The sequence below is a fragment of the Megalops cyprinoides genome, chromosome 12 (assembly GCF_013368585.1).
Source record: "Megalops cyprinoides isolate fMegCyp1 chromosome 12, fMegCyp1.pri, whole genome shotgun sequence".
In the NCBI taxonomy this organism is placed as follows: Eukaryota; Metazoa; Chordata; class Actinopteri; order Elopiformes; family Megalopidae; genus Megalops; species Megalops cyprinoides.
In genome coordinates, this window is record NC_050594.1 from 7,228,619 (window position 1) to 7,253,084 (window position 24,466).

The 24,466-nt window shown below is 48.3% G+C and overlaps 1 protein-coding gene across 5 annotated transcripts in view; it reads right to left on the bottom strand.

The window, feature by feature from the left end:
- gphna (gephyrin a) overlaps positions 1-24,466 on the bottom strand; it is an 81,996-nt gene that overhangs the window by 45,789 nt on the left and 11,741 nt on the right. For all 5 annotated transcript variants that reach the window (XM_036541600.1, XM_036541598.1, XM_036541597.1 and 2 more), the window contains exons 2-4: positions 10,801-10,879; positions 1,767-1,824; positions 1,512-1,604 (exon numbers count right to left, since the gene is read on the bottom strand). In XM_036541600.1, coding sequence (XP_036397493.1) covers positions 1,512-1,604; positions 1,767-1,824; positions 10,801-10,879 — 230 coding nt within the window. The remainder of the gene's footprint in view (positions 1-1,511; positions 1,605-1,766; positions 1,825-10,800; positions 10,880-24,466) is intronic.

Below are 24,466 nucleotides of genomic sequence, written 5' to 3' on the forward strand. Positions count from 1 at the left end.
GGATTAATTGTAGGAATACACAATCATAAACAGACTTCTCTACTGCTTTTGAAGCACAGCTAATGTAAATTAGCCTGCCCAACAGAAAGGTACCTAGCACAGGACACTTAGTTCTGAGGTTGAAAATGTTCGTCCTATTTCAGTTTGGCCTATTATTTCATAATGGTTCAGGGGATTGTTTACCCATGATAGGACGACCTGTCTGAGACATCGTCCAATCACAACACCTAAATTTCCACTCATCTCCTGGCCGTTTCCCACAGGCATATAGGACTGACAGGACAACAAGCAATCAGGCTCCTCATGTAAAATAGATAACAGAGTCTGCAACTTTCAGTCCTCTGACATGAGCACCGAAGACGGAGAGGCAAACGTTAATTGCATGACTCCTTCCCAGACCTAAGCATCTTGATGCATAATGTCAGCACGGCTGGCTAAGTGTGGATCACCGATCCAATCCTCGATAACCCGCCATAGGCCTTGTTTGTTCGCAGAGACAACAAGAGCAAGACAGAGGTCAACAGTGAAGCTACAAAGAAGCAAGCCGGCGGAGCACAAACGAACCCGAAACCCTGAAAAGGGAACAAGCTCTCTCTTTGTTTTAGTTTGCTTTCTTGGCAGACCTGTTATGGAGAGATTCACTGCTATTTGTTTGCACAGTCACCACTGCTCCCGACCTCCCATTTAATCACGTACGAGCCAGATCACGCTGGCGGCGTGCGACAATGTGTTATTAATACGTTTTAATACAGGCTGCCTGTCACATTCAGAGTAGTGTACACACACCACCAGCCAGCTCACTGACACGCAGGGAACAAGCTACAACATTGCTACAACATGCCGCTGTCTTTATTCTTGTTACACGTTTCCTTTTTTGGCAGCGGTCGGAGTGTGCAGCGTTTAAAACGGGATCTGCACCCATCGCCTCCGACATGTGGCACGTTTGCAGCGGGAACGTTACGGAGCAGGTGACGACCAGTGCATGAGCAAGGCTACGTCTGCTCACATTGTGGCAAACCTGAACTCAGGGGAAATCTGATGACATAACCTCTCAGCATGACTTAAATTAGCCACACGCTAGACCTCTTTATCCAGCTGTTGACAATTTTAAAGCATTATTTTAAAACTGTGGGAAAAAAAGATTAGGTCTGGCTTACTGTTTTATTTTTAGTTTTTATCCTCCCCTCTTAAAATAGTTAATACCTTTTCATTAGCCTGTTTTGTTTTAAACAGTCTCTCCTTTTTATTTATATCCATGTATGTGTGATATTTTTTATTTAAGCAAACGTTGCTTTTTACTGCATTGTGACCTTTGGGCTGTGATTATTTGTTTCGGCAAAGCACTGCATGCGCAAACAAGGTGTTGATTGTGATATTTTTAAAATGCAGGACCCGGGCCCTCCGTCACAAAAGGGGTACACGCATACACATGCACACAAAACACGTGTTTGTTGGACACATACACTCACACTCACATGGACACAGACACAAAGGGGTGGGTACCCATGTACCTCGGGAGTGACATCGCGGGGGGCGAAGCCGGTGCCCCCGGTGGTCAGGATAAGGTTCAGCTCCTTCTCGTCGCACCAGTCCACCAGAGTCTCCTGCGAAAAGAGGCGCAAAGGGGCGCGGTCACGCGCACGTCACGCGCACGTCACGTGTCACACGCACTGTCCCATCTGTCTGTCAGGAATTCGGGGCCCGGGGCAGGGCGGCACGCACTGGTCGAGCGTGCTCGGGGAGGTTGTTTTCGGGCGGAGGCTTACCTTGATCTCATCAATCTCGTCGGGGACGATTTTGTAGGCGGAGATCATCCCCCCCAGCCTGGAGGGAGAGACAGACACGACACGTGTCACTTCCTGTACTTGTCATAGTAAGAACTGTGGACATGCAGCTCAGAGAGGGGGAGAGAGAGAGGGAGTGAGAGAGAGCGAGGGAGCGAGGGAGGGAGAGAGAAGGAAAGAACAGGAGTGAAAGAGTGAGGGAGAGAGGGAGTGAAGGAAGCACACAGAGAGAGGGAGGGAAGGAGGGAGAGAGAAGGAGAAAGAAGGAGAGGGAGACAGATGTAGCAGGGAGAATGGAGAAGGAGAGAAAGAACAGGAGCAAAAGAGAAGGGACATGGGATAGAGTGAGGGAGAAAGAGAGAGGGGGAGAGAAATGTAGAAGGGATAGAGATGGAGAGACCAGGAGTGAAGGAAGGAGAAAGGGAGAGGGAGAGAAGAGTAGAGGGAGTGAGAGGGTAGGGGGAGAGAGGAAGAGAGCTGGGAGTGACATGAGGAGATTCTTGCAGACTTCCTCGGTGCCTCAGTGAAGAGCAGACAGCTCTGACCTGACACCCTCAGCTTCAGCGCATTAGTATCAGGAAGGAGATTTTCAAAACAGCCGCACAAACATCACCAGAGCACTGTGGACAGGAAGTCTGCAGTGCTGCACGATGAGGCCTGTCCCAGCCATCAGTCTGACCTGCGCTCAGCACAGCCTGGGGCAGCCTGTCTCTCCCTGTGAGACCGTCTCACTCACACCCACTCACTCACGCATTCACCGATACACATGCACTTGCACACTCACTCACATACACGCAGTCTTGCTTCAGAGAATTCCTCAAATGAAGAAATTACCAAAGATGTTTGTGTGTAGTCTTCCAGTCACGTATGATTCTTATGTAAAAAAAAACACCTGTAGCTAAAAGGCATAGCAATCTTCAAACTTAGGAACCAGTCTTTCTCTATATACCAGTGCTATAAATACTTGAGCATGGTTGATTAATGTGTGCCAGGAACCTAAAATTGCTGCCCTTTTTATAAGGAAATGCAGGACTGAGACACTCCAAGTCACTGAGCAGTGACAGCAATTAAACTGCTGCAACATTGAATTGCGTATTTTGGCGCCCTCCTGTGGCAGAAAAAATCATCACACCAAAAGGAGGAAAAAAAAAATGCTTGCTCAAGGTACCGTACGGCAGCAGAAAGCACATTGACGTGTGGCTAATACTGTACCTCGCGTCTCTTTCCAGCTGGCAGGAACAGGGTCAACTTTGCCCATCCACTAACGTTATCTTTTTATGTGCAAACATTTCTAGTTTTCCCTTTTATTAAGCACAGAGCAACAAAATACTACAAAATACAAGCACAAAGCATCAGATTAAAAAAAAAAAAAACAAAAGCTACTAGAGTCAGCGAAAGTGCTGTGGTGGGTGAATCTTCCCCCTCGGCTGGAAGTGTGAGGGCAGCACAGTACAGCTTCCCCAGACCCTTCACCAGGTTTGGCTGACACTACCCCAGGGCAGTGGCATGGCATGGTGCATTGTGGCGTGACTTGTAAGGGTTATAAGCTCGAATCACAGGGTTTGCTGCTGTACCCTTGAGCATGACAACCTGAATTCAGAAAAATGTTATATCCAGAAAATTCAGAATCCAGAAAAATTTGTAGCCTAAGAATTTTGATACTATATAAGAGGTAAGACATTTAGGTCTCCTAGATAAGAGCAACTCCAAAATAGTCAGATCATCATCATCATCATCACTTCAATGATGAATAAGATGGTAATCACACAGCAGGAGGGATAGTATCTGATAAACAGTAATACGGACCCAAATCCGACATTGATAAGATGAACGTCAGTCCATGGGCCAGCTAACAGGAGGCCTCGATCCACTCTCCGGCGTCTGATAAAACCCGGAACGAACTGGCTGCTACGCAAACCGACAGGGGCGAGAGGCAGGCCACACGAGCCGTGTGACATGCCTGGCAGGAGGCGGGGAGGAAGGAGAGCGCAGTCAGAAACCTGCGAGACGGTGAACTCGGCAAGTGCAAGACATGAATATTAATATATCCCCCCCCCAAAAAAAAACACCCTCTCTGAGTGCGCTCCTCTGGCTGTGCTCTGAGATTTATCGTCGTGACTGCGTCTGTACATCAGTCACCGCGCTGAATCTCGCAGCGCGGCGGCTTTGCACGGGAGAATTCAAGGGCCCACGGCATGACAAGAGAGCCGTGGGCCCTTGACCTAATTCGACAATTTACATCCGCTGAACAATATATGTCAGACGAGCCGTTACTGATCATTATGTTACATTACATGTCTGCTTCACTGACACCCTTATCCAGAGTAACTCACACGGCACACATACCATCCATTCACGCAGCTGGTCTCTTGCTGGAGGGCGCAATAGCAATGCCCCACCTGGGAATTGAGCTGGCAACCTCTGGGTTACAAACCCAGCTCCTTATGTCTATACCACACTGTTGGACATATTTACAATTCCCCTTTACTCTTCATTAACACCCTGCCGGAAGATCATTCATCTTCATCACCGGAGGGTGCGGTGGTGTCAGCATGGGCAGAACAGGACACAGGGAAAAGGGTCGATCCTACCAGAAATAAACCATCTCAGAAATGATCCATCTGACCGCTCTGGTCAGTTGCGAAGGAAACTAGGAAAGTTCTACGCCAGCCAATGAGTGCTGTTTGGTAAATCTGTCTGGGTTGCCACGGGGTCTGCGAGACCTGCGCTAAACGTCAGCGGATTTTCACAACAATCCCAGACATCCTGAAATGAGTGAGCCGTGAGTCATAAATGACTCAACGAAAAATATATTTCTGGCTTTTCGGGAAAAAAAAAAAAACAGAATTCAAAATCCAAAATTCGATATGATGCAATAAATCATAATGCAGAAGATTCATGCGAGCCTTCACATCCGTGTATGAAAATATACTCGCAAATGAATGCAGTAGGGTTCTGGTGCGGCCGTTATACAACGGGTCAGCCTGTAACAATTGTGTCAGCAGGACAGGCAGAACCAGACCCAAACACCACACACAGGGACAGCTCGAGTCAGAGAATGGGACTGCTGTCACAGACCACAAGTGCCTTAACAACAATGGGAGTGTAGTTACAGAACGTGAGTGTAGTTACAGAACGTGAGTGCTGTCACAGAATGTGAGTGCTGTCACAGAACGTGAGTGCTGTCACAGAATGTGACTGTATTAACAGAATAGGTATGTAGTTCACATAAAATGTGAATAAAGTCACAGAGTACACTACATCACATCAATGGCATTTAGCAGGTGCTCTTATCCAGAGCGATTTACATCGGTTACAGCTTTTAACACAAGTTATCCATTTATGCAGCTGGATATTTACTGAGGCAATTCTGGGTTAAATACCTTGCCCAAGGGTACAGCACCAGTGTCCCAGCAGGGAATTGAACCGGCAACCTTTTGGTTATGACTCCTGCTCCTCAGCACTATGCTACACTGCCGCCCATAGAACATCAGTATTGCCACAGAGTGCAAGTGTATTAATAAGAATGGGAACACAGTTGTAGAATGAGAGTGTAGTCGTAGAGTGCGAGCACTGTTGTAAAATGTGGGTGTAGTCCAAATATGAATGCAGTGTGTGAGGTTCTGAATAGATATGGTCATAAAAGTTCCTTGGCAGTTACTGCAGAGAGCAGGGATGTTAACCTCAGTGTACTGGACATATTCAATACTGGCTCTCTCAGCCTCACTGTCAAATCACCCAATGTAACACTCTATTAAAATCTAACTCCCCGCTGCAAGTGATTTGTGGGGAATGCTAAGGCACAATATGGCAACCGTACATCACCGCACATTGCTGGTGGATGAAGTGTGCTGGTCCTCCACTGCGGACTGTGGTCAGAAGGTGCGTTAAATCAGACACTATGGGTATGCGTGTCAGAGAATAGGAGTGTTTAACCAGTGTGTGAACATTAATTCGAGTACAGTGTGTGCGTGTGTGTGTGTGTGTGAGCACAGTGGTACAGCTAAGCAAGTCTATGAGTGTAGCAAGACAGTGTGTGATACTGTGTGAATGTAACCAGACAGTTAGGAAAGGGTCAGTGAGTACAATCACACAGTATGTGAATGTATGTGTGTGCGTGGGAGTGTAACCAGACAGTGTGTGAGTGTGTGAGGCTAGTGATACAGCTATGCCAGTATACGTGAGTGTGACCAGACAGTTATGCAAAGGGTGAGTGAGTTCAGTCAGACGGTGTGTGAATGTATGTGTGTGTGTGGGAGCGTAGTGATGCAGCTATGTGAATGTGTGTGTGTGTGTGTGTGTGTGTGTGTGTGTGTGTGTATGTAGTCAAACAGTATGTAACTGCATGCGTGTGTGATTGCAGCCAGACTTATGTGTTAGTATTTTTCTCTACAAACAGTTTGACAGCTTCCGTAGCTGCTGAAATTAATGAAATAATCTGTCCTTAAATGCACTAACAAAAGGTAAAAGTTGCATTTCTGATCTCTGCTTGAATTCGATCAGTCTGCAGCCTTCAGGTGAGCAGGGTAATACATGCGGAGGGATGATGCTTCCTGCACTGACTGTTACACAAAACAAAAAAGATGTTTCTTGAAATCAAAAAATGTTATGCTACCAAGACATGTTTATGAAATTTGAGCATGGGATACAAAAAACAAAACAAAAAGAACTTAAGAGCCAATACACATTTTTCATAAAAAAGAGTATTCCCCAGATTTTATTTTTGTTTTTGTGCCAGGGTGAGAATATGCTGTAACTGAGGAACTATATTTCTTTCATCTAGTTTCCAAGGAAACCACTTCCTCTTGATAAACATGTGTTTGAGATGAAGTGCTCCGGATAGCTTGAGGATGGCTGTGTTTGGGATGTGACATCTCTGTCTTTGGGATCAAATGGCTGGGTGTGAGATGGAGTGACAATTTTTGGGTGAAGGTGACCATGTTAGGGTGATGTAACTGCGTTTGGGATGAAGTTGCAGTGCTTGGGGTGTAGTGGCTGTGTGTGGAGTAAAGTAGCTGTGTTTGAGTAGAAGTCACTGTGTGTTTGGGGCATAGTGGCTTTGTTTAGGGTGAAGTTGCTGCTTTTGGGACTAAGTCTCTGAGTGTTTGGGGTGTAGTAACTGTGTGTGGGGTGAAATGGCTGTGTGGGGAGTGAGACTGCTGTGTTTATGGGGTAATGACTGTGTTTGGGGTAAAGTTGCTGTGTGGGGTAAAGCTTCCATGTTTGGGAAGAAGTCGCGATGTATTTGGGGTGTAATGTCTGTGTGTGGAATGAAGTTGCAGTGTTTAGGGCATAGTGGCTATGTTTGGGGTGAGGTTGCTGTGTTTGGGGTGTAGTGGCTGTTTTTGGAATATCAGTGGCTATATTTGGAGAGAGGAAGAGAGCTGTTTCTGCTGCCTTCCCTTTCGCAACCCCCTCCTGCCAAGGACCTTCTGGAGATGGGCTTTTCACTTCACCACACATAAATTCTCACTAAAGGAAATTAAGAGTGAAAACAAAATTCCCCTTCCCGGGAGCGCAAGGCTCGGAGAGCTTGACCAGACTGGCCATGAATGAAACAGGAAGCTAAACTTCAGAACCTCTTGATTATTTTATGCTTGAAGACTCAAAGTGTGGGAGACTAATGAGAGAAAAGGAGAAAACGCAATTAGAGATGATGGGGGGAGATCAGAGATGACGGGGAAGGAGGAAGGAGGCAGACAGAGAGAGAGAGAGAGAGAGAGAGAGGGAGAGGGAGAGAGAGAGGGAGAGAGAGAGAGAGAGGGAGGGAGAGAGAGAGAGGGAGAGAGAGAGAGGGAGAGAGAGAGAGAGAGAGAGAGAGGGAGAGAGAGAGAGAGAGATGTCTATGTTGGGAATTCACGTTGTGTGAGCCTGTCTGTGAGCGCATGCGTGTGTGTGTGTGCGTGTGTGTGTGTGAGAGAGAAAGAGCGAATGAGAGAGAGAGGAAGTGACAGAGAGACAAAGAGAGGCCTAGAAACAGAGGATGCCTCAGTCTGTAGCTGCACCCCAGCTGTGCAGATCAGTGCAGTTATGGGGCATCTCTAGTCATGAGCTCAATCTGCCTCTGCCCCCCCGTCGCATGTCAGCTCTTCAGAGGCCCTCTGACTGTGCAGTGAACAGAGCCGCACAACCTGAGACACACACACACACACACACGCGCACGCGCGCACACACACACGCGCGCGCGCACACACACACACACACGCTCGCACACACACACACACACGCTTGCACACACGCACGCACACACGCACGCACACACGCACGCGCACGCACACACGCACGCGCACGCACACACGCACTCACACACGCACGCGCACGCACACACGCACGCACACACGCACACACACACACGCACACACAGGCACACACACACATATACACACACACATATGCACACATGTGCACACACACGCACACACGCACACATGCACACACGCACGCACGCACACACAGTTACTCAACAGCACAGACATCTCTGGTCTGCATTGCCTCATGCATACACAAAGTGCAGCGAAAGCCAGAACGCAAATCATAAAACAAACGCATGGCAATGTAGAGAATAATATGGATATAAGACTTTTCAAGGCCATTACCTTAAGATATATTTTATTTTCCTTCAAATGACACAATTGCTAATCAGCATTTAGCTCCCACCAACACCAACACACCCTTTTTCTGGCACAAACTGTACCAGCAAAGGCAATGTTATTATCATATTTAACTTTCTGTTCTCATTTACCAGGCATATCTAACCAGATATGACATGACATGAAATGACATTCTCTGGAAAAAGTCAGGAAGCTCTAAATATTAAAATATAGGGAAAGTGACACCAAGATACTGGGAGCAAGAGAGGTTTAGCATGCAGACACCTATTATCATGTTAATATAGTATATTATTAACATTAGCATTAGCAACCTGTGACAGTTATAAAGAGCCGGCAACAGAGGGAAAGCCCTAGTGGGGGAAAAAAAAACACAATTTAATAATACTGAAAATTGTACCTTATCCCATTTTGCTGGAAGGGATAAGGGGGTTGCCAGATTGAGAGAATCAATTTGGGAAATCTGCCATGTGGGTTAACGACCCGTTCTCTGATAACTGCCATGGGACCCTTAATGACAATATTGAGTCAGGACCTCGATGTAATGTCTCATCTGGAAGACGTCCCCTTGTCCAAATCACTGCTCCAGGGCGTCCGGAGGGTCTGAAGGGAAGATCACCTCCTGCTGGCCAACCAGCAGCATGTCTAACAGCCACTGGATGCTGGTGATTGACATACACAGCACAGATTGCCGGTTGTGTCAATTACAACTATATAGGCAACTACTAATCATCAAAACATACATTTAAGAAATAAGTTTGTCCTCATCATCAGTTTCCTGAAATATAACTACCTTGCAGCACCCAAAGGTTAACGCAATGTATAGCTAGTCAGCTGCAGCTAAGCTCGAGAGTACTAATTCTTCGCAGATCAAAATGAAAAGACAAAAAAAGTTTCTTTCCAGTGCATTTACAAGACATAACATTCAGGCACACATATTTGTGAGCTAAAGAATAATAGCATAATTTTATTTTACATTTTGCACCTTTCTCCTACGCTTGTCCCACTGCACAACCTTATCAATGCACTCTGTACAGTAATTAGACAATGAAATGAATAAAGGAGAATCCATAATGCCTGAGCACAATATCCTTCATATGCTTATCTTGCTTATCTCTCTTATCTCTCATACATTTATCTGGAGATTCAATATTTTACCTTACTACTGCCACAGTGCTACTGTATATGCAGTCCTCTGAATTCATGTTTAATTTGAAAAATTAAAGCCACCAAAGCTGTGGGTTTCCGCTTCGAGGACATCACTGTACCTAACACCAATTAGGCGTTAACCAGGTGTTACCACTTACAGAGTACTGACACAATCTCATTTTTAACCAGGTTAAGGAAGCAAGTTCAGTGACTCAGAAAAGCAGCCCCTAAGCCACAATACCGCACGTTAAAAACTCCCCTTAGCGACAGAGGGAAGCATGACACAGAGACAAAGCACTGCAGGACACCAGAGCGCAACGCCGAGGAGCAGGAGAGGATCCGAACGCCTCCCTCTCCCACATCCGTCCCAAATTTGTCTGCGGCCAGAGAAAAATGAACCGCGTGTCACCGACGTGATTTATACAGCGGTATTTTTATCTCGGGGTTAATTTACAATATTGACAGGGGACGTTACAACCGAAGCAACCTGAAGTGACAGGGCGGTTGCAGGATCCCCTGGTAAATATCACTCAACCCTCACACTCAGACTGGGGGGGTGGGGGGCCTTGGGGGGGTTGTATGGGGAGGTGGAATGAATGATGTAATGGGAGGGAGTGGGCTGAGACAGTGTTATAGGAAGAAAGAGGGACATGGATGACATGCCACGGGAAGGGAGATGTGTGTGATGATGTCACAAAAAGGGGGAGGGGTGTGGATGACATCGTGGGAAGGGAAAGCAGTATTTACAGAAGGGCAAATAATGCGGCTAGTTCACTGAACATGTGTGGCTGTTTGTGATACCTCAAACCCTCCACTCCACCACCTGTCATTAAAACGTTCTACTCACCGCTGCTGACACACACACACACACACACACACACACACACACACACACACACACACACACACACACACACACACACACAGACACACAGACACATCACACTCAGTCACAAACACAGACACAGCCACAATCACACACACACACACACACGCGCACGGGGACACTTTTACACTGTAACAGTGAGAATAAATCCCTGCTTTAGACGACATCTGTTTCTGCACTGCTGCTGTCCTTTGGAGCAGTACCTTTAAAGGCATTATCAAAGAAGCCGTCATTACAGTCCTGAACACCAGATAAACACTACAGCAGCCTGGTCACAAGTGAAGCGTGTTAGCGCATCCTCCACCAAAGCCGCTCTTCTGTGCGGGGGGTGGGGGGGGGGGGGGGCGCGGCGCGGCGCGAGCCGTGTACTCACAGGGAGGGGTCGTGAACGAGGTCTTTGAGGTTGATTCCGCTGCGGTCCTCGGCGAGGTTCCTGAAGCAGCTGTCACTCACTGCGCAGACAGAGAGGGGAGAGGGAGGGGCGTGAGGGCAGTAAGACAAGCCCGAAACCTTACCCCAAAGCTTTTCAGCACCACAGTAAATGAACCGGGCAGCATTCGAACCTGTAACTCCAGGATTTAGCCTACGTGATGATGATGGAAAAAAAAAAAATCCTTAAAATACTGAAATAAAATCAAGTAGTTAAAATAAATAAATAAATACGTTCCTTCTCTGTGCAGGTAACCTGGTCCAACTTTAACCCACAGAAAGGGGCTGCAGCAAAGACCGGATCTGCTGGAGGAATACTTCCAGAACCAGGCCCTGACGGCACACCAAAAGACAGAATGAGCACCCCCCCCCACCCCTTGTATCACCATACCTTATTGCAGGCTGAGTCCAAAGAATAATGCCCTCAGTAAGCTAGTCCTAAGGCAACAGTAACTGCACTAACACTAAGCCGCCTCATAACAGAATCTTGCAAGCAGAGTCAATCAACTAATGACACAAAACAAAATTATACCACCTATTGGGACACACAAAGGTATAAAGAACACCATTAAGTCATAAAAAGACAGCAGACATGCCTTGTGGTAAACCAACCATCCTCAGTGAAAATGACTAAACAGCGAAAACACAGACTAGGCGAGCACAGCGTGGTCATTGAGGCTAGCCCTCACAGGCAAACCTGCACGCCCAGGGTAGAACAGCTTTCTCATACTGAAAACAGCGCCAACTGCACTTAACCCTCAAGCATGACGCTCATATGGAAACAAGCAAAAACATGTATTTACCAGAAATATCACAAATTTACCCAAACTGCCCTGCCCTCTCAGACACGGCCAAATTACAAACAGAACAACACTGCTATGACCGGTAAGGGTGTTTTTAAACCACACAAATTATTGGCACAAGTACTAGTAGCTAAGAAAGTACAAATCACTTTTTTGCCCCCTGTCACTGACAGAGCTGCCGGGTGTGATTTAATGCCTATATCAGACAAATGCTGGCAGAGACAAAAACGAAGGCAGCTCCAAAAAGCAGTAAAAAGGCAGCTTTTCCTACAATATGAGGCAAGGACACGGACTACACAAAGACCAGAATCCTGAGAGACCCACAGTGAGGGCACTGACCCAGAGGGAGAGGACAGGTGCGATGAACGTGGGAGGGGTCAGTGGAGGACCACTTCCAGTTTCCCGTTTCCTGTTTATTGAGAAATATGGGCTGGCGGTGTAGCATAGCGGTTTTTAAGGTTGCCAGTTCGATTCCCCGCTGGGGCACTGCTGCTGTACCCTTGGGCAAGGTATTTAACCCACAATTGCTTCAGTAAATATCCAGCTGTAATACTGGACAACACTGTAAAAGAAACTGTAACCGATGTATGTTGCTCTGGATAAGAGCGTCTGCTAAATGCCAACAATGTAATGTAATGTAATGAGAAACAGGGAATTCCAGAGGTGTTGGTCCTGCAGCACACACACAGGAGCTTTGCTTCCTCCCCACAGGGATGCAGGGATGCAGGGAGGCGTCAGAGCAGCGACCTGCACCCTGTTTAACAGCTGCCACAGCTCTGACGCTGGCGCCTGCGTGTGCGGACACCGCTGGCGGAAACGGGCTTCTCCTGTGGACTGCACCGCGCAGCACTCTGGGTTTGGTGGGGAGAACGTAAGGCTTGCTTCATAATTGCAACATTCCCTCGCTGCCTCCTCCTCTGCAACCACTCAAATCTCTCTCTCCCTCCCCCTGTATCTCTCCCTCTCTCTCCCTCTCTCCCTCTCCCTCTCCTTCTCTCTCTCCCTGTCTCTCTCTCCCTCTCTCTCTCCCCCTGTATCTCTCACCCCCTCTCTTCTTCTCTCCCTCTCCCCCTCTCCACCCTGCTAACCCTTGATCTAAAAATAGCCCTCACACTCCTCTGCAGGAGGGAGCAGCAGTGATCCACCCACAGAGAACAAACCAAAAACCGTGCTTTCTGACAGAGACCCCAACCCTGTGCGTGCGCGTGTGTGTGTGTGTGTGTGTGTGTGGCCATACACTGGGGGGGGACACACAGTGAATTACCTCCTCAGTCAGGGGAAATCCTGGTACAGCACAATGTGGAGAAGTGGAAACCCCAACTCCCCCCTTACTTTCTCTCACAGACACACACACACACACACACACACACACGTTCCCTGCTTTGTCAGTAATGGCAGCAGGAATGCTCCCTTGCCCCTGATGTGGGGGGGGATTACTCTATCAAACTGTGCCATCGATAGCTGCCCTGCACACGTCGCAACAGAGCAAGGAGTGAGGGGGAACCGGAGTGAGAGAGAGAGAGAGAGAGAGAGAGAGAGAGAGAGAGAGAGAGAGAGAAAGAGAGAGAAAGAGAGAGAGAGAGAGAGAAAAAGAGAAAGGGAGAGAGAGGGACGGAGAGAGAGAGAGACGTAGAGAGGGAGAAGGAGGAGAATGAGAAGCAGGAGCGGGAGAGGGAGAGGGAGACAGGTACAGAAAGAGGATGGGGAAGACAAGAAAGAGAGAGAGAGAGAGAAAGGGAGAAGGAGAATGAGAGGGAGGGGGAGACAGACAAAGATGGGAGGAAGATGGGGGAAGACGAGAGAGAGAGAGAGAGAGAGGGACGAGGGGAGAGAGGGAGTGAGGGAGGGGGAGAGGGTGGGAGAGAGAGAAAGAGGGAAGGAAGGAGAGAAAACAAGAGATCTGGCTGCGGTGGGAACGGGCTTCAAAGGAATATTAATGATGTCACCAGTGTGCGAAGATTCAGCCGAAGCCCTCCTGTGCAGAAGCACAAGAAGGAGGGAGGGAGGGAAAGAGAAGAAAGCGAGAGAGGAGAGAAAGAGAGAGAGAGAGAAAAAGAACTGTTTTTTTTTTTCCTTCACTCGGCTGGCTGCTGCTTCGCTGTGGGGAAAACACTGCTCCTTCCCAGGTCACGCTGAAGCCCGGGGGGGCGAGGGAGGGGAAGGGGGGGGCGGCTGGGGGTGGCTGGCATTTCAGAACTAATCTGGATGAACTAATTAACACTCATAGAGCGCGGTTAGAAAATGCAAAGGCTTATTGATTACCAAAAAAAAAAAAACCCAAAAAGATGCATCCCGCTGCTTTCACGTGACTGGAAAAGCCTTCCGATTTCTGCTCTTTTAATAACTACTGCAGGAACCACGTGAAGAGGATTACAGCCCTGTAGCCATGCTTAGCACTATGGGGGTGCTTAGGAACCAACCTCAGATGGGCCTCAGTGCACCCCCACTTTTCTCCTTATGTCCTGATGTTTACATAGTATTTACTTTTTGCTTCCCCCCCCCAACCCCAGGATTGCAATTGTCTACTGGTGCTGAGTTTGTGTGTAGCTAGGGAGGTCTGGGAAACCGAATGAGGGAACAGGGCAGGCTCACTGCACAGCACAAACCCAACCGGTCGTTCCCACCATCTGAGAACAGCGCCTTGCCTTCTGTCATGACGCTGACACCCACTAGGGGGCCTCGGCTGAGATAAACACACGGCGGCGGGTCCGGGCGCGCTCTCTCCCACACGCCGCGGCGCGGGGCCGCCGTCCCGCCGCGCAGACGCCCGCGCGAGACGGGAGATTCCTCCGTGGAGCCGCTCCAACTGTGCCGCGGTGAGAGAGAGCGCCGGCGCCCGGAGCGAGGAGTGGGAGGCGGAGCGCGGAGGGGAGGGGGGGGGGGGGGGCGGGATCGAAACAGGGAAACCGCGACCGGCAGCAGCGGCCAGACGCCGTCCAATCCAGGGGGCCGCCACTCGGGAAGCTGGCGGCTCTGACTGAAACGCCGCCGGGGGTGTCCACGCCTGTTGCGCGGTCGCGCACCGCTGCTCGTGAGACCCCCCCCCCCCTCCCTCCCCCTCACGTCATTCCCCCTCTCTCGTTTTACACCCCCGGCCCGTACCCCTGCTCTGCACGTGAGCACGCCCTCACGGCAAACTAATAACCCATCAACAAACAAACAAGCCCCATATTAACAGCATTCCATGACAGACCGTTATAGCGATTTTTTTCCTGGTAAAATATGAAGGCCCTTTCTTGCAGTCCACGTGGAGAGGCGACTGGCTTGCCTGCCACAGTTTATCATCTAAGCAGTAGCAATAAAAGTAACATGACTGATACTCTGTGAAAACCATATTCCCCATCTTCCCACCCTTTCCCCTGCATGTGCGAGTCTTTCGCCACATCCCCACGCTATCGAACTTCATATTCAACACCAACACAGGGGGGATTCTGCATGAGATTAGCTTCTGTTCCTGCCTGTCTGTCCCAGCTTTCAGCCGAGGAGCACTCTGTTCAAAATATGTGTGACCTGAGCGGAATAAACCAGTTTCTTAATTCCTTGCCAGAACACTTTTGTTTTTAAATACGCGTTTTGTGATGCAAAGTAAAATATAGCAACAGCAATAATAAAGAGATAACCTAACCAAATATCGTATCTTAGCAACCTGGTTAATGACGAGTGGGGCTGTGAGGGTAGAGGTAGGGGCTCCGCCCCCATCTTGAGTGACAGTACCCCCCCCATTCACTCTGTTCATCCACTGACGGAGGGCTTGCCCACAATGCAGCCATCAGCCTTGTCATCTGTGTGTGTGTGTGTGTGTGTGCGCGCATGGTGGGGGTTGGGGTGCAAATGAGTGAGAGAGAAGACCGTAACAGCAAGAGAAAAGACAGAGCAAGAGAGGGAAAGAAAGAAAGAGAGAGTGTATCAGCAGGAAAGGATGAGAGCGGGTGAGAGGGAGAGAGATGGAGGGTGAGGGGGAGTGTGTGTAAGGTCAGCTCCACTCCACATTCACTCAGGGCTGATGTTCGGATCAGTGACAAGTACACACAGACCCCCAGGCCTACGGTAAACAGAAGGCATGCTGGGGGAGGGTGTGTGTGTGTGTGTGTGTGTGTGTGTGTGTGTGTGTGTGTGTGTGTGTGTAGGGGGGGAACAATAGCATCCTAATCCGTGAAACTGATTGTTAAGCCGTTTGCCTGTACAGCGCTGTTCCAAGACAAGCATTTCAGATTTCAAGGGAAAAATAAAAAATATATATTTATAACTGCAGAACAGAGCCATCCAATGGCTCGACTGGAATTCATCTGTGATCAGATCTAATTTGGGCGTCTTGCGTAACGTGGGAGGAGTGTGATGCAGCACCTGCTGCGCTTAAGGATTATGGGAAATTTAATAACGAGACGGAGAGATTAGCAGCCGCCGCGTAAGCCACCCTGCATTGCAGTTGTGCTGGAGATGTGACTCCACTGCAGCTGTGCTCTAACCATGGTTCTCCTGCAGAGGGACCGTCCCCACAGCTTTTCCTGCAGCTGTTACAGCACTGGATCCACCCCAGCAGTGCCGTACCCTCACCTCCGGAACAGCAGTGCCGTACCCTCAGCTCCGGAACAGCAGTGCCGTACCCTTAGCTCTGGAACAGCAGTGCCGTAGCCTCAGCTCTGGAACAGCAGTGCCGTAGCCTCAGCTCCGGAACAGCAGTGCCGTACCCTCAGCTCCGGAACAGCAGTGCCGTACCCTCAGCTCCGGAACAGCAGTGCCGCACCCTCAGCTCCGGAACAGCAGTGCCGTAGCCTCAGCTCCGGAACAGCAGTGCCGTAGCCTCAGCTCCGGAACAGCAGTGCCGTACTCTCAGCTCCAGAACAGCAGTGCTGTAGCCTCAGCTCCGGAACAGCAGTGCTGTAGCCTCAGCTCTGGAACAGCAGTGCCGTAGCCTCAGCTCCGGAACAGCAGTGCCGTACCCTCAGCTCCGGAACAGCAGTGCCGTAGCCTCAGCTCCGGAACAGCAGTGCCGTAGCCTCAGCTCCGGAACAGCAGTGCCGTACTCTCAGCTCCAGAACAGCAGTGCTGCACCCGCAGTTCCAGAACAGCTATTCCATACCCTCAGTTCTAGAACTGCATCTCTGTGGTGAGTGTTCTACCATAGCTGTACTCTAACCACTCTACTCGAGCCATGTTATGGCCTGTGGGAAAGCAGACAGCGGAGAGGCGGAAGTGAGGTTCTGTATCAAACACAGGGAAGTGCTGGCTGACAGCCCGAGATGGCGAGGAGAGGAGGACTTCCCAGCATCCCCGGCTGCTTATGTGACACAGATGGCTGCACTGCCAAAGGCAATGAGACCCTACACAGAGACCCAGGGAGGACGGAGAGAACGAGCAACACCTCAACACAGAGAGAGGAGTCCCACTTACTCTCAGCAAAATGCACACATACACACACACGCACGCAAGCACACACACACAGAGCAAAAAACAACTGTGAGTGTGCACAGTAAGCTGTGTGTGCACCAGAGACTGCCATTGGCTGTAACCATGTTAACACACTACAATGCATCTGGTAATTCAATTGCACAATATAACAATGTTTAATTGTAGTTGTCCTTATCAAATAAACATACAGATAAATGCAGTCAACAGTCCAGGGGCAAGTATGACAGACTGCTACTGCCAAAGAAATGTTTAGCCAGAACAAATGTATTACACTGATGAGACTAAACAGCACAAATCAGACAGACAGACAGACACACACACACACACACACACACACGCATGAGATGGATAACTTTGTAAAACACTCAACTATTTTCTCCTCTGCTTCCCTGACAATCTTTTATATCAAAATCAAAGTCACTTAGAACATTATAAAGGTGGACAAAAAAAAATTCCTCGCCCACTGCTTTCTTGCAGCCAGGGCTTCACAGGTTGCTGTGTCTCTGCTGTGTCTCAGCCTCCGGTCTGGAGCTCTCTTTCAGGCTGAGCGTAGGAAAGCCTCTCCAGCACACTCACCTGTCTGAGCTGCGAGTGGAGCCACTCTTCCCCAACACAGCCATTACTGCCTTCTGATAGGCCGATAAATAAAACATGAGACAGCCCCACTGCCGGAGAACTTACTCAGCGGAAAGAGGCACATCTCTCACCACACACACGCTGCCTCACTCAGCGCGCTGACACACACACACACACACACACACACACACTGCTCAGCCACACAAGCAGCCTCACACAATGCACTCACACACAGACACACATACACACACACACACACACACACACACACACACACACACACACACACACACTGCTCAGCCACACAAGCAGCCTCACACACACACAGACACACACACACACACACACACACACACACACACACACACACACACTGCTCAGCCACACAAGCAGCCTCACACACAGACACACACACACAAACACACACACGCACGCACGTACACACATATACACACACACACACACACACACACACACACACACACACAGCTCACCTACACCAGCTGCCTCAAATGCACTGCTCAACCACATACAGCCAACCACATAAATTCCAGCCTTTGTATATTTATTTTTCAATGTAGAGATTTATGCTGCAATACAGCAGTTGCTACATTGTTTAAATTGATTAAACCGATTACAATCATTCAAAATATTGATCTTGCTCGGATTTTATCCCACATGTCATCGTTTAATCCTATCAATTTATGTACAACATTAAAACCAAAGATTCTGAAATCTGGGAAAAAACTGAAATAAGTATAAATAAATAAATAAATACATAATAAAAACAGAATGTAATGAATTGCATAGGGCCCTACATATGCAACTCCAACAACATACAAACCAGCACAGGCACTGTAAATGTGACACACACACACCTGGACCTATTTTAATCAATGTGAAATCATTAAACTCTCCTGTACTCCACAAATCAGCCAGGCCCATGGAAAGGGCATCTTTATTGATGTTTTATTCAGCAACTCATAAATATTGAATAGATGCTCACTAATGAAGCTACTGAAGAAAGTGTTTCACATGGAAGTGTTGTGGGAAAAGGAGACTTTTTTTTAGCAAATGATTTTACTTTGTTGCCTGCAACCTCCCACCCCGTCCCCCCTTCCCATGCCCCCCTGACTCCCCACTCTCTGGTCTCACATGCCCAAAGTTCCTTTCCTACCTGCCCCCACCCCCACCCCCACAACCACCCCCCACCCACTCTATTCTCCCCAGCCCACTCCCCTCTCTCACCCTCACCCCTCCGCCGCTCTCCCCTTTTGCACTCCCCCACCGCCCTCTCCCGCCCCCCCCCACCACCCCGTGATCCATCATTTGTCAGGATCGTACAGGGCGGTCCATATGGGAGGATTTGTGGTCCCTCTGCACCTATCCTCCATTTCACCCCTTCTCTCGCCCCTCCTCCTGCTCCTCCTGTCAGGGAACAGATGGGGAGCACCGGTGCCCTGAGCAGTAGGGTCACGGGGTGTCCAGCTGCCCCCCCCCCCCCCCCCCAACACGACCCGAGGGGTACTACCTTTCTGCTCACCCCCCTTCTTTGTATGCTGCCATAGTTTATCCCTGATGTAATATCACACTGCCCCATAACTTATTGTACCCAAATTCCCTGCTCATCCCATTCTAACTACTACATCCTCTCCCCCTCTGATTCCCTCTCCCTCTTTCCCTCTCCCTCTCCCCTGGCCCGAGAGTTACAGTTCTGGTTCTGCGTCGAGGTGCCAAACGGCTTTGCCGGGCTGCTCCGGGGCACGGGGATGCGAGCCAGAGCGATGCGGGTTTTCAGTGTGCCTCAGACCGCCTACTTCCCGTGAATGAAAACCGCGTGAATAATTCAACTCTCCTTTTGATCGTAGTAATTAGCCACAAGCCTTCACTTCCACACGCTCTGCCTTTTTCATTTTATTGTTGCAGACTTAAAAAAAAAAAAAAAGTCACCGAGACTCACTGTGCCGCTTAACATCTACGGACAGCAGACGGCCTTATTAGGAAGGCCGGGGGTGGAAAAGTCGCTACAATCGTACAGATAATGGAATGACCTCAATAGGTGCATTCACTCTCCTCATTTAGCCTATGCATGCTGCATGTGTACTGCATGCTTGCGCTAGTGTGATTAATGTGTGTTAACTGGGGGGGGGGGGTGTGTTATGTTGAATGCAGCTGGGGCTGGCAAAGGCTGAAAAAAAATGTTCTGCTCTGTAACTGCCGAAGTGCGAGAGATTCTCCTGCATGTCATCATATCATTGTCAAATCAGAGCTGTGAACTGCTTTCACAGGAGGATTTTTTTTTTTAGACTCTTACAAGGAAGGATGATTTCCTTGAAGTCTGGCACGGAAAGAAAAAAAACACACATTCTGAGAAAGACAATGCAGCTGATCCCACTTCTCACACCATTACCTTCTGTCAAGGATGGAGAAAAGCAACACACCTGCACACTGCTTACAGCAGGGGTGGGAAACCTCACCTTGCAGGCACCACAGACAGCTCTGCTTTCTGATCCATCCAAACGCCTATTTCTTTAAATAGATCATCAGGACGAATTAATGCAGGTCAACAGGACCACAATGTACGAGCATACGTTATGCTACTCTGGCAACAAGGATACCTGACTTTTGAATTTAACTTTTAGGACAAATAAATAGTTCCTGGCCATTTGACCCATTACAACTCATTGTTTCCCCCAACTACTTGAATCATTAATTATGAGAGCTATAAAAATGTGCCCCCTCTCACTGACACACACTAAAATATTTCAATGAAAAATTCAAATTAAAATCACTCGGTCTGACAGCAATAAACCTCATAAAAGAGAAGGTGGCCTTGCCAAAAAAAAAAAAAAAAAAAAACTATGACTGTGTGACTATGTTGTGGTCTGATGAATACATCCTATAATGCTCCCTATATTATGCTACATTATTCTCTGGATAGTGACCAGCTTGTGATCACTTGACCCAATGTCAGATGTGCAAATTCTGTGAGGCTTATTATAAGAAATGGTTGAGCCAAGATATGAATTTGCCCATGCTAGTGAAAATGTAATTTTCATGTAACAGCTCTCTGATGAAGTACTTCTCAGATGGAGCAAGGGCAGCTCTGGCTGAAATCCATTTTCAAACCTGGATGGTAGGAAAAGCCTGCGCCAAACATGAACTCCTCTCCAACTCAGCCACTTGGGACACTGCGTTTATTTTTTGACTTGGATTCTGACACCCTTCACTCTGATGCTTACTGAAGACCGTACATCTACTGTAGTGCTGTTTAGCACAACGACATTGTTTCAACTGTGTTTCAGATGATTTGATGGTTTTCTTTTTTACCATCTGTACCACTGTCCACCCACCGTTGTTAAAATTGGGGATCGTTTCTACGCTGGCCTGTTAGCCATCACATGGTGCAGGCTCTCGTTCCTCAGTGCTAGCCACTCCTTAGTGAAAATGGGGCAGCAGTGTAGCATAGTGTAGCAAGACTTGTGACTGAAAGGTTGCCAGTTCAATTCCCCACAGCGAAACTGCTGCTGTACCCTTGGGCAAGGCACTTAACCCACAACTGCCTCAGCAATTACCCAGCTGTATAAATGGATAACATTGTAAAAAAAAACTGTAATTGATGTAAGTTACTCTGGATAAGAGCGTCTGCTAAATGCCAATAATGTAATTTAATGTAAAAAGCTTGCAGAAATTGGAGGACCTTAACCAACCAATATAGTCTGCACCCCAGGGATGCTTCCAAGGGCACCTAGCGCTTTTCTACGAGGAGATAAACCCCCAGGAAACGGGTGTGCCAGACATTTACACCCTTTTAATTTTGATTGATTGCACTTGCCGTGGCGTGTGCACGGGTTTCAAACATTAATTGACTTCACAGAAAAAAAAAAAACATCACAAATCTCAAGTTCCAGCTGAACACAGAACTCAAATGACACTTGAAAGGTAAAGCATGCTTCAGAGAACGGTGTCCTTGGAGAAACCTACAGGACTGCGTTCGGACCCCGTGGTCAGCACAGCCCAAGCCCCCCCTCCCGGTGATGCAGCCCCCCCCCCCCGCTCCCTTTATTTCCCTGGATGCGGAGCGCGGTCATTTGCGCGGGGGAGACTCCGGCTGCAAGAGGCTCTGCCACGCTAATGAAATTGCCTGTAAGCAGCTTCCTTCATTACATCCAATTCTCCGGACGGCCGTGGCAATTACGCTGCGGCTTCACTCTGCTTTGAGTGTGCCTCTCCCTCCCCCTGTAACGCTGGGGTGAGCGGGGCGAGCGAGGAGAGTGAGGCCCAGCGCTGGAGCCCCATGTTGGAGCGAGCCCTGCTTTCCAGGGGTGAGGAAAAAAAAAAAACCAAACAAACGAATTCTCGCATTATTATTTAGGCAATTTATTTTCTAAGCCGACACCCCTTATCCAGAGCGACTTGCATAACATCCATTTACGGGGCTGGATATTTATCGAGGCAATATGGGTAAAGTGTTTTGCTCACGGGTACAACAGCAGCGCCCAGCCTGGGAAATGAACTGGCCACCTTTGGACTGCGAGACCTGCTCCTCACCGCTGCGCCACACCGCTGCTGCTCGGAGAAGGTTAGACTGCCAGGGCAGGCTAGGGTGCAGCTGGGACCATCGGATCACACTGGCATTTGTACAGAATTTCCCATCATGCACCACTCCCCGCGCAAACCACAGGGGTCTGTAAATGATGAGACGGGCATGTCAGCCATGGCTTCTTCATTGTGGAGGTGTCGTGCAACAAGGGAGCCCAAGCACCCTGCCAGCACCAGCACAGCACAGCACGGCATTGTGGGATACCAAGAAAGGCGGTTCCTGGCTTTAAAAAGACCGAGATTCCAGGCTTGTTGCTAAAGACCCCACCACTGCCTCAGACGGCTGGTTTAACAGCGCAAACGGTGGCCTGGTGGGTGAGGATAATAATTCAAGATGCATGTAGAGATTATATTATCTACAAGGGTGTTCCAGTCACAAGAGATAAAGAGTGGGGGGGGGGGGGAGCTGAATTATTTAGATACAGCAGACAGCCTCTCGCTGACAGAGGTGGGCAAGACCATCAAGGACAATCATGAGAGGAAGGTATCTCTATATTGTGTTATTTCTCAAATCAAGCCCTTTTTACATTTACATTCACTCATTTGGCAGATGCTTTTATCCAAAGCGACTTACATAGGTTACAGTTCTTTACAATGTTATCCATTTATACAGCTGGATATTTACTGAGGCAACTGTGGGTTAAGTACCTTGCCCAAGGGTACAGCAGCAGTGTCCCAGCGGGGATCGAACCGGCAACCTTTCGGTTAAGGGAGCAACACACACACAAAACATACATGTATTCTTAAGACACAGAAAATTTGCCCATGCCCACTGAACAAGTGGTGTAGTCCTGGGTCTAGACCACAGAGCTGCAGTACAGTTTGCAACCGGTTGTACAAAAATAAAAAATTCCCAGAGGCCCGATATTTCTAACACCGGAAGACCGTCCTGCCGTCTGACAACACTCAGAGGCTACAAGACGGGGCCATATTTTACAAACATTTCCACTGTGTTTTTTTATAGGTGTCCTGTGGCATTATTAGAAAACAGTCCTTTAGAAGGTTAAAGTATCGAAAGTGTGACAACCGGGTTGCGTCTGAGGGAGGCCGATTATGTCTGCGTTTTTTTTTCAGTACACGGACTGAACTTACCACTGAAATCCCTCAAAACTGCATTGTTTGAGGTTTAGGCATTAAGCTGGAGTCCGTTTGCCTGTGTGATTTAAGGCAAACTTGGAGAGCGATGCAGCGTGGTGATTACTAACTAGGCCTTGCAGAGTAGCAAAAATAGCTCCTCTCTCTTTACAGTAATTAAATACAAAATAATAAGACTGATGTCAGAGCGCCTTCAGTTTGGTCCCGCAAGAATAAGTATAAAAAATCCACAGCTCAGAGATGCAAGAGGCAGAGAAAAATGTGACTCATCAGTGCTAAAAACACATGCCACCAAATTTAATGCTGAATCTAGATGTACGCACGCACACACACACACGCTGAATCTACACCTTTACAGATGCCCAATGCTTTTCACATGGGGTTGAATCTGGAGCTTCACACACATTAATACCTCCTTGCAGTTTTTACCTGCTCACTGCATCTAGGTCACCACGCACAGCAAACCCAGACAGACTTTCAGAGATGGAGGGAGGTAGGAAGAGGGAGAGAGAGAGAGAGAGAGAAGGTGAGGGATCCACACCACAGTGCAATCACTCCATCACACAGACAGAAGCAGATGTGTCTCTCACACACACACACACACACACATTCACTCACTCCTACAGACACATACACAAACACATTCTAACAAACTAGTCACACACTCCTACAAACACATTCTTACAAACTCTCTCACACACACACACTCTCTCTCACTCTCTCTCTCTCTCTCTCTTAAAAATACATTCTTACAAACACACACACCAATACATGAAAACCTCCAGCACACATACACACAATCTCAGAAGAGCTCACACATCACAGGGCGTAAAGCTTCTCGGCAGCCACCCGTCACTCCCTACCTTGCAGCATATACAATTTGACGATAGACACTTTTCAATTACTGCTGTGTACAGACATCAGTCCTAGTGCCGCACCACAGTCTGAACAAACACCCTTATACCCTTCTCACGGGACCAGTACTACCAGAGGATGTCTGGGATTTCTTTTTTTTTTTTTTTTTTTACCAATGTCTAAAGATGACGGATATCCTTGATTTTAACCCTGTGGGAATCAGCTGCATCCGTGATTTTCACTGAGGTCCTTGGTAATTACTCTGGGCCT